Source organism: Vanellus vanellus, assembly GCF_965231255.1.
Source record: "Vanellus vanellus genome assembly, chromosome: 9".
In the NCBI taxonomy this organism is placed as follows: domain Eukaryota; kingdom Metazoa; phylum Chordata; class Aves; order Charadriiformes; family Charadriidae; genus Vanellus; species Vanellus vanellus.
This window is the reverse complement of record NC_138914.1, coordinates 14,836,709-14,860,034: the sequence shown is the minus strand read 5'-3', so window position 1 is coordinate 14,860,034 and position 23,326 is coordinate 14,836,709. Positions and strand designations below refer to the sequence as shown.

The following is a 23,326-nucleotide window of genomic DNA, read 5'->3' as shown; positions in this document are numbered from 1 at the left end:
AAACTGGACTTCTGTGAACGTAGTCCTCCCTGCCCTGTCCTGCCATGGGGAGGGGGGACGGGGACCAAAGCGGCAGGGGCGACTTGGGTGCCTGCTGCCTGCTAAGGCGCAGCAGTGGGGGCTGATCTTCAAAGGGGAGCAATGCAGTAGTTTTCCCACACTCGGCTTCTCACATTGTGTTTTCCTACCACGGTGCTGGCAGACAGGGAGCGATGGAGGGCAGCAGCCCTTGCTGGGGGCACAGCCATCGCCCCCGTGGGGGGCCCTGCCCAGTGTCGCTGCTCCATGTTAAGGGTTTGGAAGAACTGGACTTGGCAGTTTGCTTCCTGCAAGGCATGTACGGCCTCAGCTGGTTCCCAGCAGAGCTGCCGAGGCAGCAAGCCTGTGCGGTGAGGGTTTAACGGCCTGTATCGAGTGCTAATGAATCACGCTTTGGCTGCGGATGCCTGTTCCCAACCCTCAGCCCTATGCCTGGTGCTTTGAGGAGTGCCTTGGATGGGGGGGGGGGGAACGACGACGACTGTGGTGAGAGAGCAGTGGGCGCTTTGGTAAAGCACCGAGCTGGCAGCAGGGCAGCTGGTCTGTGCTGCTGGCCACAAGCCGGGAGAGCCATCCGGGCACTGGGTTGCAGCCCTGGCCAAGAGTCGGGGGTGCAAATCCCAGGAGCAGGCTGTGCCCCCCCAAACGTGGGGGCTGCATCAAGCACAGCTACCTGCAGAAATGGAGCCAGGGCCGTGTCCCCCTCCTGCCTCTTTGCCCGGTGTCTCCCAGGTGCCCGGGCTTGTGGCCTTGCAGTGTGTCAAGCTGCACACCTGGGGGGGGGGAATCAGAATAGGTGAGGGCTGCCAGCGCTCAAGGGTGCCCACCCTGCGCTGGCTCTCCTGTGCCCCCTTGCTCTGTGCCGTGTGGGGTTGCACATCCCATTGAGCCGGCCTCCGCTTGCCTCTGGGTGCTGCTTGGGCTTCTGCTGCAGTGGTGGGATGTTCCTCTGCCACTCGGTGACACAGCCCAAGGCTTTGCTGTGCCAGGCTGGGGCAAGCCCAGAGCCCAGCAGAAGCCCAGAGGCGGGCAGGACCAGTGGCTCTGCTAGCCAGGAGCACAGCCTGGGCAAAGCCTTTCGTGACAACCTGCCACAACCTGGCCGGGCTGAGCCTGAACAGGCAGAGCTGGTGCCTCCCTTCAGTGTCCCTGAGCCATTGCCGTCCTCGGGGATCGCTCACCCCCTGTCTCAGCCGCACAGGAAGCATGACCCCTTCTGCGCCACCACCCTGCTGTCACCGCAGCCAGGGCTGGAAGAGCTGGGGGCAGCCTGCTGGGGACGGGGGCGGATCCCACGGGAGAGCTGCACCCCCTGCCCAGGAACGGCCTTTGCACGTCGCAGGGAATCAAACCGCAGCGTGTAAACTCATTATCCCCAAGCCGGCTCGGCGGCTCCTGCTCTGTGCGTGGGTGACAGGCACAGATAACACGCTTGCATTTCCATTAGCAGTAATAGGCCGCTATTAGAGCAGTATCTCCTCGTATCGGTGTTTTTTTATTGCGGTGCGGCAATGAGGGGTGTTGGGGGGCTGGCGGGGGGAGCGGCATGCTGCCTGTGACCTGCGCCTCTGCTTTCTTGTCTGGAATGATTCAATTACAACTGTTTTGTGGCAGTAATACCCCAATGATTTTCTCCTCCTCCCCTTAGCTGTCAGCTGGGTAATTAGAACAAATAAACTTGAAAGCCTTCATAATTTTTTAAAAGTATCGCCTCTCTCCTGATTGGGTTTCTTGACGGCAAATCCCCAGTTTGAGGAGGTGCGATGTGTAATCCAGCCAGCGGCGGGGGCTCGTGCGAAGCCGGCACGTTCCTGTCTCAGGTGGGTGCTGTGCTGGCCTTTATTCGATGAGGTCTCTTGGGTGAGCTGCGCGCGGGGCTGGGGCCGCTCTGGCATTAGCCTAACAGCATCGGGGGGCTGGGGTGGGTGCCTGGAGGGGGAAAACATGCATCCCCCTGGGGCACCGCATGCGCCCGGCTGGCATGGCCGCAGCCCCGTCAGCGCTGGTGCTGGACTAGCCAAGCCGGAGGCGTTCTGTGGTGGCTGAGGAGTTAATCATAGCAGATTACCGTTATTCAGGAATCCTACGGAGTTTATAAATTAACACGCCAGCTTCTTCAGAGGCTTAGAAATCCACACCCACCAGGTGTCAGCCCTCAGCGTTGTGTAAGCACCATGGGAACTTCTCTCCGGCACGTGCCGAGCCGTGCTAGCCACCACTTTAGGGCCTGCTTGGTATGTGCCATGGCGGTCCTGAAACGTGTGCTCATCCCAGGCACCGGTGCGAGGACAAGCCCTGCCTGCTCTGCCCACCCTGCCCCTGCCCGGGTGCCAGCCAGTCCTTGGCTTCTGCGTGGGTGATGGTGGTGGAAGGGAAGCACCAGCCCCGCACAGAGAGCCACCGGCCATGACGATGGTGCATGGTGGTTTGGGGACGTGCTGGGCTTGTGCAGACCCGGCTTTGTGTTCATTTAGTTTCCACGCCGGGAGTGGGAGCCTGCTTGCAGTCAAAGCCTGAATCAGTGGGCAGCATGCGCTCTTCCCACCCCCTCGTTTACACTAACAATAATTGATAGGGGACCATCTGTCACCGTCGGTGGAACTGAAGCCGGGTGAGAGTCAGTGGTGGTCGTGGTTGGCGGGGGAGCACAGGAACACGGGGCACTGGGGAGAGGCAAAGCACTGGTGATGCCCAGATCAAGCACTGTGGCAGCAGCACGTGGGATGCAGCTGGTGCAGAGGGCACCCCCATAGCAGCGGTGGCTGGACCCCCTCAGGCTCCCCAGACCCGCTGTGCCCAGGGGTCAACACATCTCCTCTGACCTTCTCCTCGCTGTGCAGATGTCCAAACAAAGCGCGGCGCTGGGAGCAAGGACTGAGTGAGCAGAGGAGCCCCATCCCTGGTGTGAACCCATCCCACTGTTAAGTCATGTGTCTTTTTTGGGAGCTACATAGGGGCTGCACACGGGGTGTCGGTGCTGCCGGCAAGGTGGTCCCCCTGCTCCCCAGCCCACCCATACTGAACCGCAGCCCGTCCAGCACAGTGGCTTGGGGGGGGTCTTGCAGCCCCCTTGGAGCTGGGATGTGCATGGACGCACTGTGCGTCCTGTGTCCTCCCAGCCCTTTCCTACCCCATCCTAAATTCCCCTTATCTCCCAAAATTACTCTGTTTTCCTCCCTGACCTGTTTTTTTCTTCCCTAGCACACAACTCAGCCACCGTGCCTCGGGCTCCTCTCCTCTCCAACAGGACGTGGCCAAGGATGTTCCCCCCACCGTAGCGCACTGAACGCTAATGAGGACGTAAACCCCTGTTATTCCTAAGCCTATTACAAGCTTCAGTGGATTAGGCTGCGATATTAGTTGATTGAGATCAAACCAACAGCTAAGTTGCAAGGCTGATGCGCTAATGAACCACCCTGATGCAAGGGCCCCAAACTGAATTTTCCTTGGAAAAACGGGTGGTTTTTTTCATGGATGCAGGAAGACAAAACCTGCAGCTTTCTCCCCAGTGCCGATGCCTCACCCGGTGCGCGGGGGCAGCCGAGGTCTGCATCGGGGCACGGGAACAGGGCAGCTCAATCGCCGCCACACGCTGTGGTGCCCAGGGGTGGCAGAGCCGAGTGGCCGGGGCTGTGACGCTGCTGCAGGCGCCTGGTCACTGCCTGCCTGGGAGAGCCACCGCCCTGCGGGGCAGGACCAGGGGAAGCTCTTTCCCATGCACACAGCAAAAATCCCATCCCTGGAGATGCCCAACTTGGTGCTGCTTACAGATGGACAGGGGTGGGCAGAGGGGAGCCGTTAGGGCTGTGAAGCATCGGCAGTGCCTCCTGCCAAAATGCCGGCGTTTCTTTGCCTCGCCACCTCAGCGGGCGGCAGGGCGGCTCATGCGCTGTCTGCTCCCGGCACCCTGGGGAAGCAGCCCGGCCCAGGGGACACTAGCAGCGCCACAAGGACCCCACGTGCCGCCCGGAGCACCAGCCGTGCCACAGCAGTGGCGTCAGTGCGTGCTGAGGGTCGTCGGCGTCCATGGGCCCTATGACCACCACCTGACAAGCTCTGCTTTCGGCTGGGATGCTCCGAGACCCCCTGCCCGAGGTGCGGGCAAGTGTCCCCACGGCACTGGGCAGGACTTGGGGCCAGCCGGGATGCAGCCCCTCGCCACATCCCAGCACCGGCCTGTGCTATGGCGTGCCAGGACGAGGGGAGGAGAGGCTGTACCAGCAGCAGACATCACCGGGGCTGGCACCGCCGGGCCCTGCACACCCAGAGGGACAGCCATGGATGGGAGGCAGCTCGCCCGCGGACCCTGCGACGCCGGATGGACTGCCCTGCCTGGCGGCGTCCGTGCCTCCCCCGAGGGCCAGTGGCTCTCTGCACGACGGCCAGCAGGTCTCCCTTGAGGGTGGGCGCATGGCGGCAGCAACCAGCGCCTGGCACGGCTGACACCAGGATACACGTCCCCCGCACGGTGCCCGTCACCCCTGCGCAGGGGCCCGGCCGCTGGCCCCGGGGCAGGGCTGAGTAGCGGTTCTGCCGGCGGCCGCCCGCCCTCCCTCAAGATGGCGGCGGCGGCGGCGACGGGGCGGGCGGGGGCGGAGCGGGGCGGGGCGGGGCGGCGGGAGCCATGTTGGGGCTGCGGGAGGAGCCGCCGCCGCCACCCCCGGCAGCAGCCGCGGCAGCGGGGCGGCGCGGGGGGCGGCCATCGCCGCCGCTAGGCGGGGGCGGCGCCGAGCCCAGCCGCCGTGCGCCCGGGCCGGGCGGCGGCCGCCGAGGCACCATGGCGGCGGAGGAGCCGGTGGCCGCCCCGAGCCGCCTCCGCCGCCGCTGCCACCACCACCACCACCGGGGGCCGCCTCCGCCGCCGCCGCTGCTGCTGCTGCCGCCGTTGCTGCTGCTGCTCCCTTTGTTCCCCCCCGGGCTGGGGGCCGCCGCGCCGCCGCCGGGCTGGGCGCCGCCGGCCCGGGGGGGCTGCCCCGCCGCCGCCGCCGTACCGTGCTGGGGGGCGGCGGTGCCCCCGGGGCTGCCCGCCGTGCCGCGCCGCCGGTCCCCGTGGCGCTGCCCGCCCCGCGCCGCCCCGCCGCCTTCCCCGTCTCCATCCTCGGGGCGGCGGGGGCGGCGCGCAGCCCCCAACCGGCACCCGCTGTTCCCCCAGTACAACTACCAGGCGGAGGTGGCGGAGAACCAGCCGGCGGGGACGGCGGTGGTGGCGGTGGCAGCCCAGGACCCCGACGGGGGCGAGGCGGGGCGGCTGGTGTACACCATGGATGCCCTGATGAACAGCCGCTCGCGGGAGCTCTTCAGCATCGACCCGCGGGCCGGGCTCATCACCACCACGCAGGCCCTCGACCGCGAGAGCATGGAGCTGCACTACTTCCGCGTGACGGCCGCCGACCACGGGGCGCCACGGCTCTCCGCCACCACCATGGTGGCCATCGCCGTGGCCGACCGCAACGACCACGACCCGGTCTTTGAGCAGAGCGAGTACCGGGAGACCATCCGGGAGAATGTGGAGGAGGGATACCCCATCCTGCAGCTGCGGGCCACTGACGTTGACTCCCCGCCCAATGCCAACATTCGCTACCGCTTCGTCAACGAGCGGGCCGCCCACGCCGTCTTCGAGATTGACCCCCGCTCCGGCCTCATCACCACCAGCGGGCCAGTAGACAGGGAGAAAATGGAGAGGTACTCCTTGGTGGTGGAGGCCAACGACCAGGGAAGGGAGCCGGGGCCCCGCTCCGCCACAGTCAAGGTCTACATCACGGTCCTTGATGAGAACGACAACACCCCTCAGTTCAGTGAGAAGCGCTACATTGTCCAGGTGAGGGAGGACATACGGCCCCACACTGAGATCCTGCGCGTCACTGCCACGGACCTGGACAAGGACAGCAATGCTCTGGTCCACTACAACATCATCAGCGGGAACAGCCGGGGCCAGTTCTCCATCGACAGCATCACTGGGGAGATACAGGTGGTAGCCCCCCTGGATTTTGAGGTGGAGCGGGAGTACGCCCTGAGGATCCGGGCTCAGGATGCGGGGCGCCCTCCCCTCTCTAACAACACCGGCATGGTCAGCATCCAGGTGGTGGACATCAATGACCACGCCCCCATTTTTGTCAGCACCCCTTTCCAAATCTCGGTCCTGGAGAACGCTCCCCTCGGCCACTCCGTCATCCACATCCAGGCTGTGGACGCGGACTATGGTGAGAACTCGCGCCTGGAGTACAAACTGACAGGGGTTTCGGCTGACACGCCCTTCGTGGTGAACAGTGCCACGGGGTGGATCACGGTCAGTGGGCCCTTGGACCGGGAGTTGGTTGAGCACTACTTTTTTGGGGTAGAGGCTCGGGACCATGGCTCTCCATCTTTGTCTGCCTCTGCCAGTGTCACCATCACTGTCATGGATGTCAACGACAACCGTCCCGAGTTTACCCAGAAGGAGTACTTCATTCGCCTGAATGAGGATGCAGCTGTGGGGACCAGTGTCCTCAGCGTCACAGCGATTGACCGGGATGTGAACAGTGCTATCACCTACCAGATCACGGGAGGCAACACGCGGAACCGCTTCTCCATCAGCACACAAGGCGGGATGGGTCTCATCACTCTCTCTTTGCCGCTGGACTACAAGCAGGAGAGGCGCTATGTGCTCACTGTGACAGCCTCTGACCGCACTCTGCGTGACAACTGCCATGTTCACATCAACATCACTGATGCCAACACGCACCGGCCCGTGTTCCAGAGTGCCCACTACTCTGTGAGCATCAATGAGGACCGGCCCGTGGGCAGCACTGCAGTGGTGATCAGCGCCACAGACGACGACGTGGGGGAAAATGCCCGCATCACATACTACCTAGAAGACAACGTCCCTCAGTTTCGCATCGATCCAGACTCTGGAGCCATCACTCTCCAGGCAGAACTGGACTATGAGGACCAGGTCACCTACACATTGGCTATCACTGCCAAGGACAATGGGATCCCCCAGAAAGCGGACACCACCTATGTTGAAATCATGGTGAATGACGTTAATGACAACGCCCCCCAGTTCGTCAGCCCTCATTACCAGGGCATGATCTCTGAGGATGCACCTCCCTTCACCAGTGTGCTCCAGATCTCTGCTACTGACCGGGATGCCCACACCAACGGGCGAGTGCAGTACACCTTCCAGAACGGAGAGGATGGGGATGGAGACTTCACCATAGAGCCTACCTCAGGGATCATTCGCACTGTCCGCAGGCTGGACCGTGAGAACGTTCCCGTCTACGAGCTGACTGCCTACGCTGTTGACAGGGGCATCCCTCCTCAGCGGACTCCTGTCCATATCCAGGTTACCATTCAGGATGTGAATGACAATGCCCCTGTCTTTCCCGCTGAAGAGTTTGAGGTCTTGGTAAAGGAGAACAGCATTGTGGGCTCTGTCGTGGCCCAAATCACAGCTGTGGATCCGGATGAGGGACCCAATGCCCAGATTATGTACCAAATTGTAGAAGGCAACATCCCCGAGATATTCCAGATGGACATCTTTTCTGGGGAGCTCACAGCTTTGATAGACCTGGATTATGAGACAAAACCTGAGTATGTGATTGTAGTGCAAGCCACCTCTGCCCCGCTGGTCAGCAGAGCCACGGTCCACATCAAACTCATTGACCAGAATGACAACACCCCTGTTCTCAAGAACTTCCAGATCCTGTTCAATAACTATGTGTCCAATAAGTCCAACACCTTCCCCTCGGGGGTCATAGGGAAGGTCCCAGCTTATGACCCAGATGTGTCCGACCGCCTCTTCTACACCTTTGAACGGGGAAATGAACTGCACTTGTTGATTGTAAATCAATCCAGTGGGGAGCTGAGGCTGAGCCGTAAGCTGGACAACAACCGTCCGCTTGTGGCCTCCATGCTGGTGACCGTCACAGGTAGGGTGTGAAAATCATTAAATCTTTAGTGTGGTACTTTTGGGGGGTTCTGTGTGGTCCCCCTCGGGCAGCCCGTTCTGCGTCGGGGGGCAGGTTGGGAACTGGCAATGAGGTTTGAATTGGGAGTCGCTTCCCGTCAGAAAATACTGGAGGGGCTGGGAAGGGTGGCAGCAGGGGCACACTGCAGGGGAGCGCAGTGTAAGGGGGCTAAAGACGGAGGTGGTCTGCAAGAACAAAGCATCGTTACTCAGCTGTGAGGATCGCTTGTAGCTGCTAGCGAGACACCTTTGGAGGTGCTGTCACCAGCGAGGCTGTAACATGCACCGTAGGGTTCTGGCTGGGCAAGCGGCTGGTTCCCAGGGTGGCCAAGCCACCAGCCCAGGGGCTGGCATGCTGCTTCGCTCCCGAGCCTGGGTGGCTCTTCTCTCTGCTGGGACCCAGCACTTCCCTGGCTGTGCTTGGGAGGAAGGGACTGAACTCGGCGTGGAGGGAGCCCTTTTACAAATACCTGTCTGCTGGTAGCACACGCTTCAGTCTGGGTTCTGGCTGTGGCACCTGCCGACACCTGCGCTTTCTGGTGCGTTTCTAAAACCTGGTACCACCCTTCTGCAGCCAACTTAGTGTTGCAGGGGACAGCTGTAACAAACCTCAGAGCATGGTGCTTAAAACTCTCGTGTCATGTGTGTTGCTGGAGTATCCAAATGCAGATGCTAGCGGTAGCTGCTGGGCTGGCTTTGGGGAGTGTTGGGGTCCCCTCCGGCCAAGCCGAGGGCAGGGCAAAGATGGACCTAGGAGCTTGTCTGTGACCAAGCAGGGTTTGGACCTGGAGCTCCTTGCTGCCCGAGCTTTGCCTTCACCATCAGCCTTTCTTTGCTTGCGGATGCATGATCTGAAATGGAGGCATCCGCCCGTTACTGAACCGAGGAGTGGCTCTGGGGGACGGAGGGCAAAAGCCCTTTTTGGAGGGGCCAAGCGCTGAATTACCGAGAGTGCCTGGGGAGTCGTATATTAAATCGTGATGCTCCCCTGACTGTCAGCTACCAGCTGCCCTCCCTTTTCACCCTCTCCCTCTCTCTATCTGGCTTATTCAGCGAGGGGAGGGTTTCTTTCAAAAGATGGAGAGAGGGCTTTAAGAGGAGACCTCTTCAAGGCAATCCAGCACGGCCAACACCAGCCCATGGGTGGGTTGGGGCTCTTTGGGGGTTAATTGTAACCGCGGGGCTGGCTGAGATCGGCTGTAGGCACACACATGCCCATCGCTGGAGATGGGGGGTGGTTTTGACCTTTCCAGCTTTCTGCCTGAGTGTGTTTATGCAAGCCCTGCCTCCTCGCACACTTAACCCTGCACAAAGGCAGGAGACAATCACATCCCGAAGTCCTGCATCGAGCCACCTCGCGGCGAGGGGGCCCTCGCAATTAGAGTGTCGTCATCCTCCAGCGGGAAGGGAGACTGGGAGAGGTGCGCTCACGAAGGAGGGGAGAAGATGGAAGGGGAAGAGCTGCACTGGGGAGGGAAGCAAGACACTGGAAAACGGGCCTTTTGTTGGCTTTGATATTGGCTGTGGAGGTGGAGGTCTGGTTTGTTTTTTCCACCTTTATTGTTCGAAGCCCCCTGCCGCACTGGCAGCCCCGTCAGCCCCATGCTGTTGCTGTGTGCAGGGGGAGGGTGAGCGGGTGGGTTTGCAGAGCTGGCGACCAGGACGATCAGACCCGGCTGCATTGTTTGCCTGGGCTCAACACCCCGCTGGAGCACCTTTCTCCTGCAGGAAGGCAACAAAACAATAGCGCCAGGTGGGTGCTCCGAGGGTCAGCATCCGAGGAGGGAGCGGCTTCCCTGCCTGTGAGCTTTATGGTCCCTTTGAGGGAGGCTGGATGCCCCTAAAACACAGAGCAAGGGGCCCTCCTGCCTGCCTGTGAGCTGTGTGTGTTCTCAGCTCAGGCCCTTGTAGGAGGCAGGGAAGATTTGGGCCATCACAAACCAGTGCCTTTCCAGGGGGACCAACAGCCTCAAAACTGACCGCAGCTCCTCGCAGATGTGTGGACACCTATGGCAGCTAAAAACTGCTCTTGGCTGCCGAGGCTGCACGACAGCGGGGTGGTGGGGCTGTGCCTGTGGCCAGCAGCACTGTGTGAGGTATCAGGGCATTGCAGGATACTGACATGATATTGACATGATATTGACTTTAAACCATTCCTGCTGGGCCAGGCTGCTGGGCTGGTGGCAAGGGTGGAGGCTGAGCCACACGCAGCTGTAGCTGCTGCATTGTCCCTGTTCCCCTCGAGCTCGCTGTACACAGCTCCCCTCAGCTTGCAGCCCAGGAGCTTGCCCTGGTGAGGGGGTCCATTTGTCCAAGATGTCTCACCTAAAATCTCAGCCTGGCAGGGAAGACCCCCCTAGAGCACATTTGTCCTAACTCCTATGTCTGAATACATCAGAGCCATCTTTTCAAGCTATGTGATGGTCCCAGGGCTGCCCTGGCCTTTCCCAACTTGCATGTCTCTTCGCTCTTGAGGAGCCCACCCTCAGGAGCTTCCTCCCCTGGTAGGTCCATCATAGCTGGAGGTGCTGACCACTAAGTTAGGGTGGGAGACGTAAGGATTTCCATTCCTGGTTAGGGAATAGTTTTGGAGTCTTCTTGGTGATTATATTTTAGTCCCTGTCTTTCGAGCTACCGGGAGAGTGACATTCATACTCTGTGCTGGGTGAGGGGAGTCTGATTTAATTCTGAGATCTCACAACTTGTCAAGTGTCATCAAAAACTTGAAAAGTCTGCCAAAACCCTTCAGAAGTGGTGAGGAACATTCACCTTACCCATACCTGTCTCCTTTCCTAGCTTCTCCATCTGGAGTTGTTTTACTGCTCCTCAGCTGCAAATGTTGAAAGCTACCCCTGTCTGTCCCCACAGAGCCCTTGCCATCTCTGGGGTGGCCACTCAGGGTGTTGCGGTCAGAGCGGTGGCTTTCGCTCTCTCGGACGTTGGCTCTGCTGCTCAGAAGAGGACAGGTGGTGATGCACTGGAGCCTATTTCTGAGCTCCTGGTCACCCAAAGTGAGGGACAGGGGTGTGTCCCCTCCTGGGTCAGGGAGGCTGTTTGAGCTGAGCTGCCTTCTTCCCGATCCCTGGAGCTCCCTGGGAGGCTGAAGACCAAAATGTTTGCTGTAGGGGAAGGGGAACCTCTGCTAGTGATGCCGAGGCTCTTGGAGCGGAGCGTTGGCTGGAACCCATGGCTTGTGCTGCATGGTGGACTGGGGTGCTGCCCAGGGGTGTGGAGAGCCTCTGCAGCACAGGGGGGACAGAAGAGATGAGCTGTCCCCCTGGCAGACCCAGATTGTTGGGCAGCGGTCCACAGCCCTGCTCCCCGCAAAAGCTTGCCAATGCAGGCCTGGAGCTCCATTCCAGGCTGACTCCCAGGAGGAGTCTGCTGCCCACCCCACTCTCCAGCCAGAGCTCTTCATTCTGTAGCTTCACTGCTTTTGCAGCTGGTAATTGCCAGTCTTGGAAGCGCAAACACGATGACCCGTTGCTGCCCAGCATGGGGGTTAGAGCCCCTCGCATCCCTTCCCTCTGCTCCTTTCCCTGTAGGCATGTTTCCAGGGCTCCTCATTCTGCTGCATGAATATTCACCAGGCACCAGCTCTCCAGCCACAGGATTTAATCAGAAAGGCTGAGCATTCGTGATTAAAATGCCTCCCAGGGGGGTCAGTGCCTCCAGCCAGCTTTGGGCTTTCTTTTAGTATCTTTTTCTTTTTTTTCGCCCATTTGCAGCAGGTCATTCTCTTAACCATCTGCTTTCCCTTGGATGGAGCTGAGGGGGAGGCAGCCCTGGGTGCGATGCTGAGGTGGGACAGCATGTTTTGGGGGAGCTTACTGGAGAGGGCTGTGGGGCCAGGACTGGGGAAGGGGCACTTGGGCTTTCCTGCTGTGGGCTGGGCCATGCCAAAGACATCGGGCACCCTGCAGCCTGCCTTCTTCCCTGGCCGCGGCCTCCGTGCTCCTCGGAGGCGTTGCTGGACTCCAGCCTGCCCCAGGACTCAGCATCGCATCAGCCAAGGCCTAATAACAGCCATAAATCAGGCAGACGTCCGCCTGCCTGTTGCTGGGCACTGAGCGGCCCTTGGGGAGCGCGAGAGCTGTTCCTCAGGCCTCGCGGCTGCTTCTGGGTGAACCATGAGCTGGAGAGAGGAGAGCGGGAGGCAGCTTGGCTCAAACTGAGCTCGTGCTGGCCTTGGCCAGGGAGGCAAACTGTGAGGAGGGGACAAAGGGAGAGGAGAGGGAGTGGGGACACATGGCAGCTTCCTGCTGAGAAGGGAGCTGGTGTCAAAGCGGTGGCATCCTGGGGTGCTGCCTCACCAGGTGGTCCATCAGGGAGGGGTGCCAGGCTGCTGGTGGCTTGGGGAGCATCCTATGCCAAGCGTGGCCATGCTTGTGGCTTTCTCCTCTCTCCACCTCCCCAGGGCAGCCCGTGAGCCTCTTGCAGAGAGAAGGTGCCTCAGGGAATGCAGATGATAGTGCCGGTTCCTTGCACTGAGCCCAGGCACATCTAAATCCCCTGGCATATCCAGCCAGGTGCTGGATGGAGCTGTTTGGTAACCGTTGCTCATGCTGCCTTCCATGTCAGAGCTGGCAGGATATCACACAGAGGGGTGGTTTCTCACCTTGCTTCCATATGGGGCCGGAGCAGTTTGATTTCAGAGAGAAGCACCCCCCCCCCCACCCCCCGGTTCTTCCAGGAGATTAGCTCCTGGGTGACTGTACTGGCACCGCTGCTCCCCCAGCCCTGTGCGAGCCTTATCTCCACAGCACCAGCCCCCAGCATGAAGGCTGGTGCTTGCGCAGGAATTTGCAGGGTCGCCAGAAAGCTTTCACCTTCTGAAGAGTAGAAGAGAGAGAGGGGAAAAAAGGGAGACATTTCAATCTTTAAATCCTCCAGCACTGTAAACTTCAAACAGGGCTGAGGGAAATCAAAAGGCTTTGTAGCACAGCAGCCATGGGAAGAGAGGAACGGTAAAGGCAGCTTTGCACATGAGGCTTGGAGCTGGGGGGACGAGGGGCTGGCATTTATGCCCCTGGTCCTGGTCGGGGCTGGGACTGACTGGGGTGCTGGGAAGCCTGCTGCCCCTCCTGCTACCTTGCACTGGGTTGTAGGAGGTGAAGCAGTGTTGAGCAGGGTCTAGCTGGGTTTGCTGGGCTTGTTTCACACCTGGCCTCATCACGGGCTGTCCAGGACTGCCTAGTGGCAATGGTCTGGTCCATTAGTCTGTCCTGTGCCTTCTGGTAGCAGCGCTCATTTGAGCAGCTGCCCAGGTTCCATCTGTGTGCAGGAGATGTGCCATGCAGTTACGTCTGGCTTGGAAGGTCGGGCAGGGGAGGTGCAGCGGCACAGGGCTGTGCTGTGCCTTCGCATGGCTGAGGACGGGATCACCTTGAAGATTGTGGGTCCCCTCCTTGCTCTGAACAGCACCCAGACCGTGGTGTCATACCCAGACCGAGAGATGGGCAGAGATAGAAGTGTGGGTAAACGAGCAGCTCTCCTGGCTCTCCTGTGTTCACACCAATAATGCACTGTGGTCCCTCCGGGGCCACCACAGGCTAGACCAGACCGCGGCACCTTTGGTGCAGGGTCCTTATAATGGGGTGGTCATGCCAGTGTGCTTGGTTATAGCCCACACGGCTGCCCCGTGGGCTGTGAGCAGCTGGAGCTGCTGAGGGCTCATCCTTCAGCTTTGTGGCTGCGAGGCGAAGGGGCAGAGCATGAGCAGCTCATCCCTGGGCGCCTGGATTGCCAGCGTGTGCTGGGGGATGGAGGAGGGCTGGGGGGCAGCAGAGGGGGGGCTGCCCTTAGTGGTGCTGCAGGCATCTTTGCTTTAGCCACTCTTTCCCTGAAGTGAGGTCCACCCTCCTGCCTACCTTTTCACACACCCATCTGCCATGCCAGCATTTAAATTGGGGCCCAGAGTGTTGAACCTGACATGGATGCCCAGGAAGGGATGCATGAGGCTGTCTCTGAGGAGCTGATATACCTGCCAGGGGTCAGCATGGCAGACAGGGAAAGGTAAGCGTCCCAGGAAACTCCTTGCCCATCGTTTGGGTGGCCTTGCCTGCAGGGAGGCACAGGCAGCCCAACCCAATGTCCCCAGGGGAAGGGGTGGCTTGCGTTTGCCACTCATTCGTCACGTGTAGGGGGTGTTACAGCAAGGTTTGGTACCAAGGGATAGTCCTGGAAGTCACTGTCGAGATGTGCTGATGTAAGTGTTGTCTTGGTATGATGATGGAGAGCCAGGTTTCCAAGGAAATGTGGGTTGCAGGTGGATGTGGGGTGGGAGATAGGAACAGCAGGTGACAGCTGTGTGCAGCTGGTGCCTATGGGGGGCACCAACGTTGGGGTGCTGGCAATGGGCTGGAAGACAGATTGCCCCATTTCACCAGGAGCAGTGACGTTCTTGTTGAGCCTCATCGAGTGTTTCTGGGGACACAGAGGTTGGCGCGGTGCTTGCTTTCACAGAATCACAGAATGGTCAGGGTTGGAAGGGACCTCTGGAGATCATCTAGTCCAACCCCCCTGCCAGGGGAGGGTCACCTACAGCAGGTTGCACAGGACGGCATCCAGGCGGGTTTTGAATGTTTCCAGAGTGGGAGACTCCACAACCTCTCTGGGCAGCCTGTTCCAGTGCTCTGCCACCCTCAAAGTAAGGAAGTTCCTCCTCATGTTAAGATGGAACTTCCTATATTCCTGTGCTTTGCCATGCTGAAGGCTGGCTCTGCCTCCTGAAGCCTGCTGGGGGCAGAGGGCCCAGAAGGAGGGGGACTGGGAGAAAGGAGTTGTCTTGGAGCAGCAGGCAGGCTTCTCCCCACTGGGTGTCCCAGCCAAAGCTGCTAGCAAAGGTGCCTGGGGTGGCCTGAGCAAGGAGGACATAGGCAGGCTGCTTTGCGGTGTACCTCCTGGCAAAGCCACTCACTGGGATCACATGGAAAGGAGAGTTAATGACTGAAAAATAAAACCACTGCCAGAACTTCTGCCTGGGCAGAGAGGGGGAAGAGCGAAAGCCCCAGCAAAGGGCCAGGCACCTGATATTTGGGCAGTGTGAAGTGGTGAGGCTGGGAAACGGGCTGGGGCAACTGAGCTCTGGAAGGGACCGGTGGGAGTTTTATCTGAGCAAGGTATGGGGCATGCTGCCTGGAGGTCCCCAGCTGGGGTAATTACAGTCTCTGTCTCACTGGGAGGGGTGCTCTGTGCCTGCCTGTGCTTGTAGCGGGGTTTTCTGGAGGAATTGGGAACATGGTCACATCTGTCTGTCTGTCCAGCTCCCATCTTGGCTAGTATTTCCTGATTTGCAGGAGGGTATGAACCTCCAAGGTCGCAGGATCTGTTGGGTTTCTGGGAGCTGGCTAGGTGGGGTGAGGCAGGGAGCTCCAAATCCCATAGCTGCTGGGGTAGGTGCTGCGATGGGAGCTGCACCATTGCCTGTCGAGGCTGGTGTTGTGCTGCCTGTGCTGCTGCAGCCTGAGCTGCTGGCACCTGAGTGTGCTTAACGTGGGGCTGAGATGCTGCTAACGGTCAAGGTCCTGGGAGAGAGCAGGCGGGCATGCTCCAAGTGTGCGTGCACGCTCCTGTGTTTGCGCCTGGGAGATTGCTTGCACAGTGTGGAGTCCCAAGGGGAGGGAGTTTGTTTCCAAGGAAAATAAAGATTAAAGAGAATTAAACAGACCAGAGATAGGCCGAGGGAGGAAGAGATGCGGAGCAGATGGTGAGAAGGGGGGATGCAGGGAGACCGGCACAAAAGCCTTGGAGACCCTGGAGGAGAGAGGAAGGAAATGGCAGGAGGAGAGAGCCGGGAAAGGCAGCATCGGGGAGGCAGACAGAGCGCAGTGGGGAAGCAAAACACCCTGGGCCTTGGCATGGGCTCCTGTGTTTACCCAACCTCCTGCTGGGTCTTCCTTCTGCCCGGTTCTCATGAGCATCTTTGTTCCTGAGAGCTCAGTTTGCTGCTGAGATACAGAAGAGGGAGGAAACCTGAGAGTTATCTCAGTGGAGAGTCTGATGGGAGGGAGAAGGTGCAGCCACACTGACTGCTTCCCCTCCAGCCTTTTGGGGTCCACACTGGGGTGCAGGGCTCTGCCCCGGGGTGGGAGGGAGGAAACCCTCCAAGCAGGAGGCAAAGACCTGCAGTGTGTCCCTGTTCCCTCCCACAGATGGGATCCACAGTGTGACGGCCCAGTGCGTCCTGCGGGTGATCATCATCACGGAGGACATGTTGGCCAACAGCATCACGGTGCGGCTGGAGAACATGTGGCAGGAGCGCTTCCTTTCCCCCCTGCTGTCCACCTTCCTGGAAGGGGTGGCCACCGTGCTCGCGACGCCCAAGGAGGACATCTTCATCTTCAACATCCAGAACGACACGGACGTGGGTGGCACGGTGCTCAATGTCAGCTTCTCAGCCCTGGCACCGCGGGGCGGGCGCTACTTCAGCTCGGAGGAGCTGCAGGAGCAGCTGTACATGAAGCGCATGGCACTGACGGGTGCCTCCATGCTGGAGGTGTTGCCCTTTGACGACAACGTCTGCCTGCGGGAGCCCTGCCAGAACTACATGAAGTGCATTTCTGTCCTCAAGTTCGACAGCTCAGCCCCTTTCATTGCCTCCCCCTCCACCCTCTTTCGGCCCATCCACCCCATCACCGGCCTGCGGTGTCGCTGCCCACAGGGCTTCACCGGGGACTACTGTGAAACAGAGATCAACCTCTGCTACTCCAACCCCTGCCTAAATGGCGGGATCTGCACCCGCAAGGAGGGAGGATACACGTGCGTTTGCCGCCAGCACTTTAGCGGTGAGTGCCCGGGGCTGGGGGCCGTGGGGGCGCAGGTGAGCGGGTCCCTTGCCGTTGCTGTCACCATAATGGGGTGCTTTTCCCAGCAGGGCAGTGGGTGTCAGAGCCCCTCATTGCCTGCTGAGGTCTGGCTCTGCTCTCACCTCTCTGTGTTTCCATGGCACTGGATGTGCAGGGCTGAGGTTGCCATAGAAATCTGTATTGCAGGGAGGTGGCATGAAGGGCTCCTGGGGACCCTGGCCACCACCTCCCAGCCTTTTTCACAGCCAAGCTGGATAGTGCCAGGCTGGGGCTCAGGAGGTTCCTCAGCCCTGCCCCATACCAGTGGGGCAATGGGTTCTGGGAGCGTCAGAGGTGTTTGTTTCAGCTGGCCCCATCTGCCATGGGTAAGCTGCTGCCCACCCAAAACAGAAGAGGAGGCTGCGCCTAGCTGCCCCACCAGGCAGGTTCTGATCCAGGCAGATCTGGTCCTAGCCATGGGGGGCAATCTGTGAGCCGGCCAGTGCCTTGTTGCCACAAGTCCCCAACAGGCTGTGGAGACCCGTGCCTGGCCACTGGCAACCTGGGGGTGAGGGAAGATGGCCTGTGGCTACTGGGGAGGGAGCCCCTGCCTTGCCTTCTCTGCCGGGAGGGAGAATGGTAGCAGATGGCTGCCTTGGAGCTGCTCTCCTGTTGGTGGCTCCTGGTGAGATAAGCAAAGTCAGTGGTAATTAACCCCTGGCATTTGAAGCGTGAACAGCCATTAGCAGAAGGGTTAATGAGCTCGTTTCCCTGTCACTTCATGCTGTCTCCTCATCCTCCTTGCATGCCACAGAGCAAGTAATGGGAGCAGGGCCCGGGGTGTAGGACTGCAGCTGAGCAGTTCCCTGTGTGCTGTGGGGACAGCACAGGAAAAGGGGCTCCCAGACCCCCTGCACTGCACTGCTGAGCTGGTTTGGGGCATCCTCATTACCGACGCCAGCAACGTGCAAGGGTATTTGCTGTCCCTCATCTGGCTGGTTTCCACTTGGCTTTTGCTCCTATGTCAGAGCCTGCACGCAGGGTTAGGAGATTCCTGGTGCTGTGGGTGAGACTTTCATGGCTATTGGCAAGGGAGCTCAGTGGTGCTGGGCTGTTCCCACTCCCTGGAGCCAGAACTATGATGCCTGTCCCAGGCCTTTGCAGTGGCAGTGCCCAAGGAGGCACTCTCAGCATCTCCAGGATTTCTCTGCCCCCATCCTTAGGACTGTGCAGCCCAGCTGTGGCCAGTCCCATCCTGTCCCATTCCCGTGCCATTCGGGGTCCAAACTTGCCCCTTCAGCTGGAGCTGGCATCCCATCCAGCCCAGGGGCTTGGGCTGCAGGGCGGGCAGTGGTAGCTGGCTTGCTGGCTACAGTGGAGACCACCTGGGTGACACCTGGGTTGTCATATCCTTCACCTGCCCTCAGCCACCCCACAAACTCCTGCACCTTGGCTACCCTCCTCCAAACCCAGGCTGAAGTCTGCAGTCCCAGGGTGAGGAGTGGATGGGTGGCTGCTGCGTGCATGCCCCTGGCCCGAAACTTGTCCCAAGCCTTCTGTCTTGTTTTCCCCCAGGTGAGAACTGTGAAGTGGACAGCCGTTCAGGGCGTTGTCTGCCCGGTGTGTGCCGCAATGGCGGCACCTGCACCAATGGCGCCGATGGGGGCTTCCGCTGCCAGTGCCCGGCGGGTGGCTTTGAGATGCCCTTCTGTGAGGTGTCCACACGCTCCTTCCCACCACGATCCTTCGTCATGTTCCGGGGCCTGCGCCAGCGCTTCCACCTCACCCTCGCCCTCTCGTGAGTCCTCTCCCTCCTCTGCTGGACACAAGCACCTGCTGGCTTGCCTGGCCCCACTCTGGTGGCTCTTGTGCACCCTGGGCCTGTACAGGGACTCACTGATGCTTTGCAGACCCCTGCGTTACTGGCTTTGCCTTGCCACGGTGCTGCCCCGGTGCTTTTAGCCAAAGGGCTCTGAAACTGCGCTGGCATGTCTCCCCTGGCATCAGCTCATCCCTTCCTTCAGTGCCTCTGCCCTTCCCTGCTGCCAGCTCTCTGCCTCCATACCAGGCCCCCATGCTCCCAAAGCATCCTCTGGATCAAGCTCCCAGCCCCTTCCTAGTTGGGCTTGCACCCGGGGCTGGGCCTGGGTCTCACCCTGTCCCTGTGCTGGGACGCTCGTGTGTGCCACGGGAGAGTGGGGATCTCTGCATGCTCCCTGCGCACACCCTGCCCTCCCGCTTCCTCCTTTGCCCCAGGTTCAGCACCGTGGAGCCCAGCGGCCTCCTGCTCTACAACGGGCGCCTGAACGAGAGGCACGACTTCCTGGCGGTGGAGATCATCCAGGGGCAAGTCCAGCTAAAATACTCCACAGGTAGGCTCAGCCCTGCCTGTCACAGGATTTGTGCCATGGGGGCTGCGAGAAGGCCTGCACTGAGTGGGGAGAGCGGGGTGCTGCCCTGGATGGAGCCCACACTAAGGGAGATGGGGTTGAGAGAGGTGTTGGTGAGCGTCAGTGGATGGCACAGAGGATGGGTGTGTGTCAGGATCATCCCTAGGCTTAGGAGTGCAAATGCAACAGGGGAAGTGTGAGCACAAACCGGGATAAACCCTTTTGGGGTCTCCCTTGCCATTCTGCACCATTATGTCATTGGGAGGTTCAACTTCTGCCTTATCATGGGCTAGTCTGGAGAGGAGGAACCTCTTGGGAGAGTGTTTGCTATCTTGTTGGTCTCATGCCTGCTGACTTGTGCCATTGCTGTGCCCATCCTGCCTGCCACGAGGAGTGTCAGGATCAGCTGCCAGGAGCCCTCCTGCTAACATCTGGGGCTTCCTTCCCGTCCTGTGTCCAGTGCTACTCCCCTCTCCCCTGCACGAACCACCTGGTGGCCATCCTACTGCCACTCTTGTTGCGCTGTCTCCTCAGGGCAAGGCCCAGCAGTGAGTGGCTGGTGAGAGGCTGTTCACATGGTGCCAGGGCACCCTGGCCACTAGTCTGGACAGGGGAGCCATCCCGGGGTGCAGACTGCCAGTCCCGGGACTGTGATCCCCCCCCACTCCTGCTGCCAGGCTGCAGCAAGCAGGGCTGGCACGCTGTCTCTCTGAAGCCCTTCTCCATCCCTGTGTGAGGGCATCGGCAACACGGAGGGTTTGGTGCCTGCAGGAGGGGTGGGTGCGTCCGGCTGTCCATCTTTCCTCAGCCTGCCATCATCCCTGTCTATGCAGGAGAGTCCAGCACGGTGGTGAGCCCCTACCTGCCGGGGGGCGTGAGTGATGGGCAGTGGCACACGCTGCAGCTCCGCTACTACAACAAGGTACGTGCACCCTGCCTGTTCCCCCAAGCGCATGGGTCTCTCTCGCTGTGAGGCGTGAGCGAGCGGCCCTGGATCTCCCGTTCTCTGGCTCTGCCCCATGGGAGAGGCTGTGGAGAGAAGGTAGAGGTGGTCTTCTGCCCTTGGGGATGGGTGCAGGGGGAGATTGACCCTCAGGACCACACTTGGAGGCTGCAGGAATGCACTCCATGCAGTGTACTTGTGTGTGTCCATCTCTGGCGCTGCTTGCTGGGCTCAGCCAGAGATGTCCCTCCTGCTTTGCTCACACCTCCAGGAGCATGGTGGTGCCTGGTCAGGCCCTTTCCTTGCTGTCATGCGAGCCCTTGGGTGCCTGGGGCTGGAAGCACGTGTGCTGCTGATGCCCTGTGTTTGGTTTCAGCCCAAGGTCAGTGCCCTGGGAGTGGTGCAGGGCCCCTCCAAGGACAAGGTGGCCATTTTGACAGTGGACGAATGTGATGCCTCAGTGGCCCTGCAATTTGGCAGTGAGATTGGGAACTACTCCTGTGCCGCAGAGGGTGTACAGACCAGCTCGAAGAAGTGAGTTCCTTGGGGACTGATGGGCATTGCTGCGGTGGGGAGAGGAGCAGGGCACTTGGGTCCCCTGCGGAGTCAGCCTTTCAAATCTGGCACCTTGGCTGTGTGTGCCTGTCCCCAAGGATGTCTGCTTCCCAGCCCCTCATGCTGGGGAGCCAGCTGGCCGCCCTGAGGTCACTGTGGCTCTTAAAGCCCTGGGCTTCTGTCCTTGTAGGTCCCTGGACCTCACAGGTCCCTTGCTCCTCGGAGGGGTCCCCAACCTGCCGGAAAACTTCCCCGTCACTCACCGGGACTTTGTGGGATGCATGAGAGACCTGTACATTGACAGCAAACGCATCGACCTGGCCTCCTACATTGCCAACAACGGAACCGCTCCAGGTACCGCTGCCTCTGCTCCTGCCAGCCCCTGCCCTGGGAATTGCCCCTCCTGCTCACGCAGCAGCACTGCCGGGCTGTAACAGCAGTGGGGCAGCACAGCTGGAGCTGAACAGCTTCCCATCAGGGAAGGGGACCTCCAGATCCCCTGAAATGAGCCAGTTTCCGTTCCAGCTAATGTTCTGGGAATGTCCCCTGATCCCAAGTGCAGAGCCTGCAGAGGTGGCGTGTCTGGGAGGTGCTAGGTAGTCAGTCCAGCTCCGCAGTGTCTTTATTCTGGCATAAGGAGCAGCGACAGCCTTGATCCTCATCCCCGAGCAGGCAGGGTCTGTGCTGAGAGGTTGAGCAGCTGGGCTTGCCCCTCTGGTAGCCAGGGAAAGGGCCGGTGGGCAGTGGTACCTCTTCATGTGGGCTGGGCTGAGGTGGTGAGCAGGTCAAGGCTGATGTGGGTGACTTTGATACCTCCAGGCTGCCATGCCAAGCACACGTTCTGTGACTCCAGCCCCTGCAAGAACGGCGGCACCTGCTCTGTCAGCTGGGGGACCTACTCCTGCCTCTGTCCTGTTGGCTTCGGGGGCAAAGACTGCCGCCACCGTGAGTGAACGGGTGCTGCTGGGCATGGGCAGGGTGGGTATGGGAAGACTCTGCTGGGTTTGCTGTGGAAGCAGAGTAAGGGGTCTGTGTGAGATGAACTAGCTCGGTTGTCCCTACATTTAGTGCTCCCTGTGTAGTGCCTATCCCTTCTCCTCACCTCCACTTTCCTTTCCAGCCATGCACCATGCCCACTATTTCCAGGGCAACAGTGTCCTGACCTGGGACTTCAAGACAGATGTGAAGATCTCGGTGCCGTGGTACCTGGGGCTGGCGTTTCGGACACGTCAGCCAGACGGGGTCCTTCTGCAGGCCCATGCCGGGCAGTACACCACCCTCCTATGCCAGGTAGGGCCACGGCCCCAGCTGCAGCACTGTGCCCCAGCCTCTACTGCCTTTCAGAGGGCTGGAGCACCTCTTCTATGAGGACAGGCTGAGAGAGTTGGGGTTGATCAGCCTGGAGAAGAGAAGACTCTGGGGAGACCTTATAGTGGCCTTCCAGTACCTAAAGGGGACCTACAGGAGAGCTGGGGAAGGACCTTTTACAAGGGCATGTAGTGATAGGATGAGGAGGAATGGCTTCAAGCTGGAAGAAGGTAGATTTAGGTTAAACATTAGGAAGAAGTTTTTCACTTTGAGGATGGTGAGGCACTGGAACAGGTTGCCCAGAGAAGTTGTGGAAGCCCCATCCCTGGAGGTGTTCAAGGCCAGGTTGGATGGGGCTTTGAGCAACCTGGTCTGGTGGGAGGTGTCCCTGCCTATGGCAGGGGGGTTGGAACTGGATGATCTTCAAGGTTCCTTCAAACCTAAAGCATTCTATGATGCTGTGATCTGCCCCAGGAGAGCAGGAGGACCCTGGACCCTGCCCTCCATGTTGACTCCAGCCCAAGCAGAGGGTGGTTGCGGGGAAAGGTGTTTAGCAGGGCTGGGTTTCCCTCCCTGTGCTCAAAGCTCAGAAGGAGGGTAGGCTGGAGGCAGGCAGAGTTGGCGAGGTCTTCGCTCACTGCTGCTGTTGCTGGCTCCCTCTCTGCAGCTGGCTGGGGGCCTGCTCTCCTTCATGGTGAGCAGGGGGTCCGGGCGCAGCACCAGCCTCCTCCTGGACCAGCTGCAGCTCAGCGATGGGAGATGGCACGACCTCCAGCTTGAGCTGCGGGACGTCCGCAGTGGGCGAGACTCACGCTACGTCATCACCCTCACCCTGGACTTTGGGCTCTACCAGGTAAGTGCTGCTGGTCCCCGGCACCAGGACAGGAACCATGGGGGATGCTTGGCATTCACGGGCCAGGCTGGGACTCTGCACCCTCAGAGAGGGCTGGGGCAGGAGAGGGACAGGGCTGGGGCAGGGCTGATGCCAGTTGCCCCATGTTACTCCCTGTCCTTCTACAGGACACGGTGGTTGTTGGAAATGAACTGCATGGCCTGAAGGTGAAACACCTGCACGTAGGGGGAGTCCTGGGCTCTGGCGAAGTGCAGAATGGGCTGAGGGGCTGTATACAGGTGAGTCCATTGCTCTGAGCCTTCCCTTTCCAGTGGGTCTGTTACATAGAGGGGTGGAAACACAAGCCTGGAAGTGTCCATCCCACTGGTGACACTCTCCCTTTGAGCATTCAGGCCTCTGAGGTGCCGTGGGGCAGCCATAAATCAATGCAGCAGGGGTGGTGGGGGGTGGCTGCCCCTGGGGATTTGTGGAGGGCAGGAGGACTGCAGCCTTGTGTGTGTGTCCTGG

At 60.1% G+C, this 23,326-nt stretch overlaps 1 protein-coding gene across 1 annotated transcript in view; it reads left to right on the top strand.

The window, feature by feature from the left end:
* Positions 1-4,816: 4,816 nt before the first annotated feature.
* Positions 4,817-23,326, top strand: part of CELSR3 (cadherin EGF LAG seven-pass G-type receptor 3) — a gene marked incomplete at its 5' end in the record, with an annotated part of 33,459 nt that continues 14,949 nt past the window's right edge. Inside the window, 11 exons of the mRNA XM_082487697.1 lie at positions 4,817-7,946; positions 16,138-16,770; positions 18,346-18,568; positions 19,027-19,142; positions 19,994-20,082; positions 20,480-20,637; positions 20,849-21,012; positions 21,478-21,603; positions 21,779-21,948; positions 22,634-22,819; positions 22,987-23,097. Of these exons, the coding sequence (XP_082343823.1) occupies positions 4,817-7,946; positions 16,138-16,770; positions 18,346-18,568; positions 19,027-19,142; positions 19,994-20,082; positions 20,480-20,637; positions 20,849-21,012; positions 21,478-21,603; positions 21,779-21,948; positions 22,634-22,819; positions 22,987-23,097 (5,106 nt within the window). The remainder of the gene's footprint in view (positions 7,947-16,137; positions 16,771-18,345; positions 18,569-19,026; positions 19,143-19,993; positions 20,083-20,479; positions 20,638-20,848; positions 21,013-21,477; positions 21,604-21,778; positions 21,949-22,633; positions 22,820-22,986; positions 23,098-23,326) is intronic.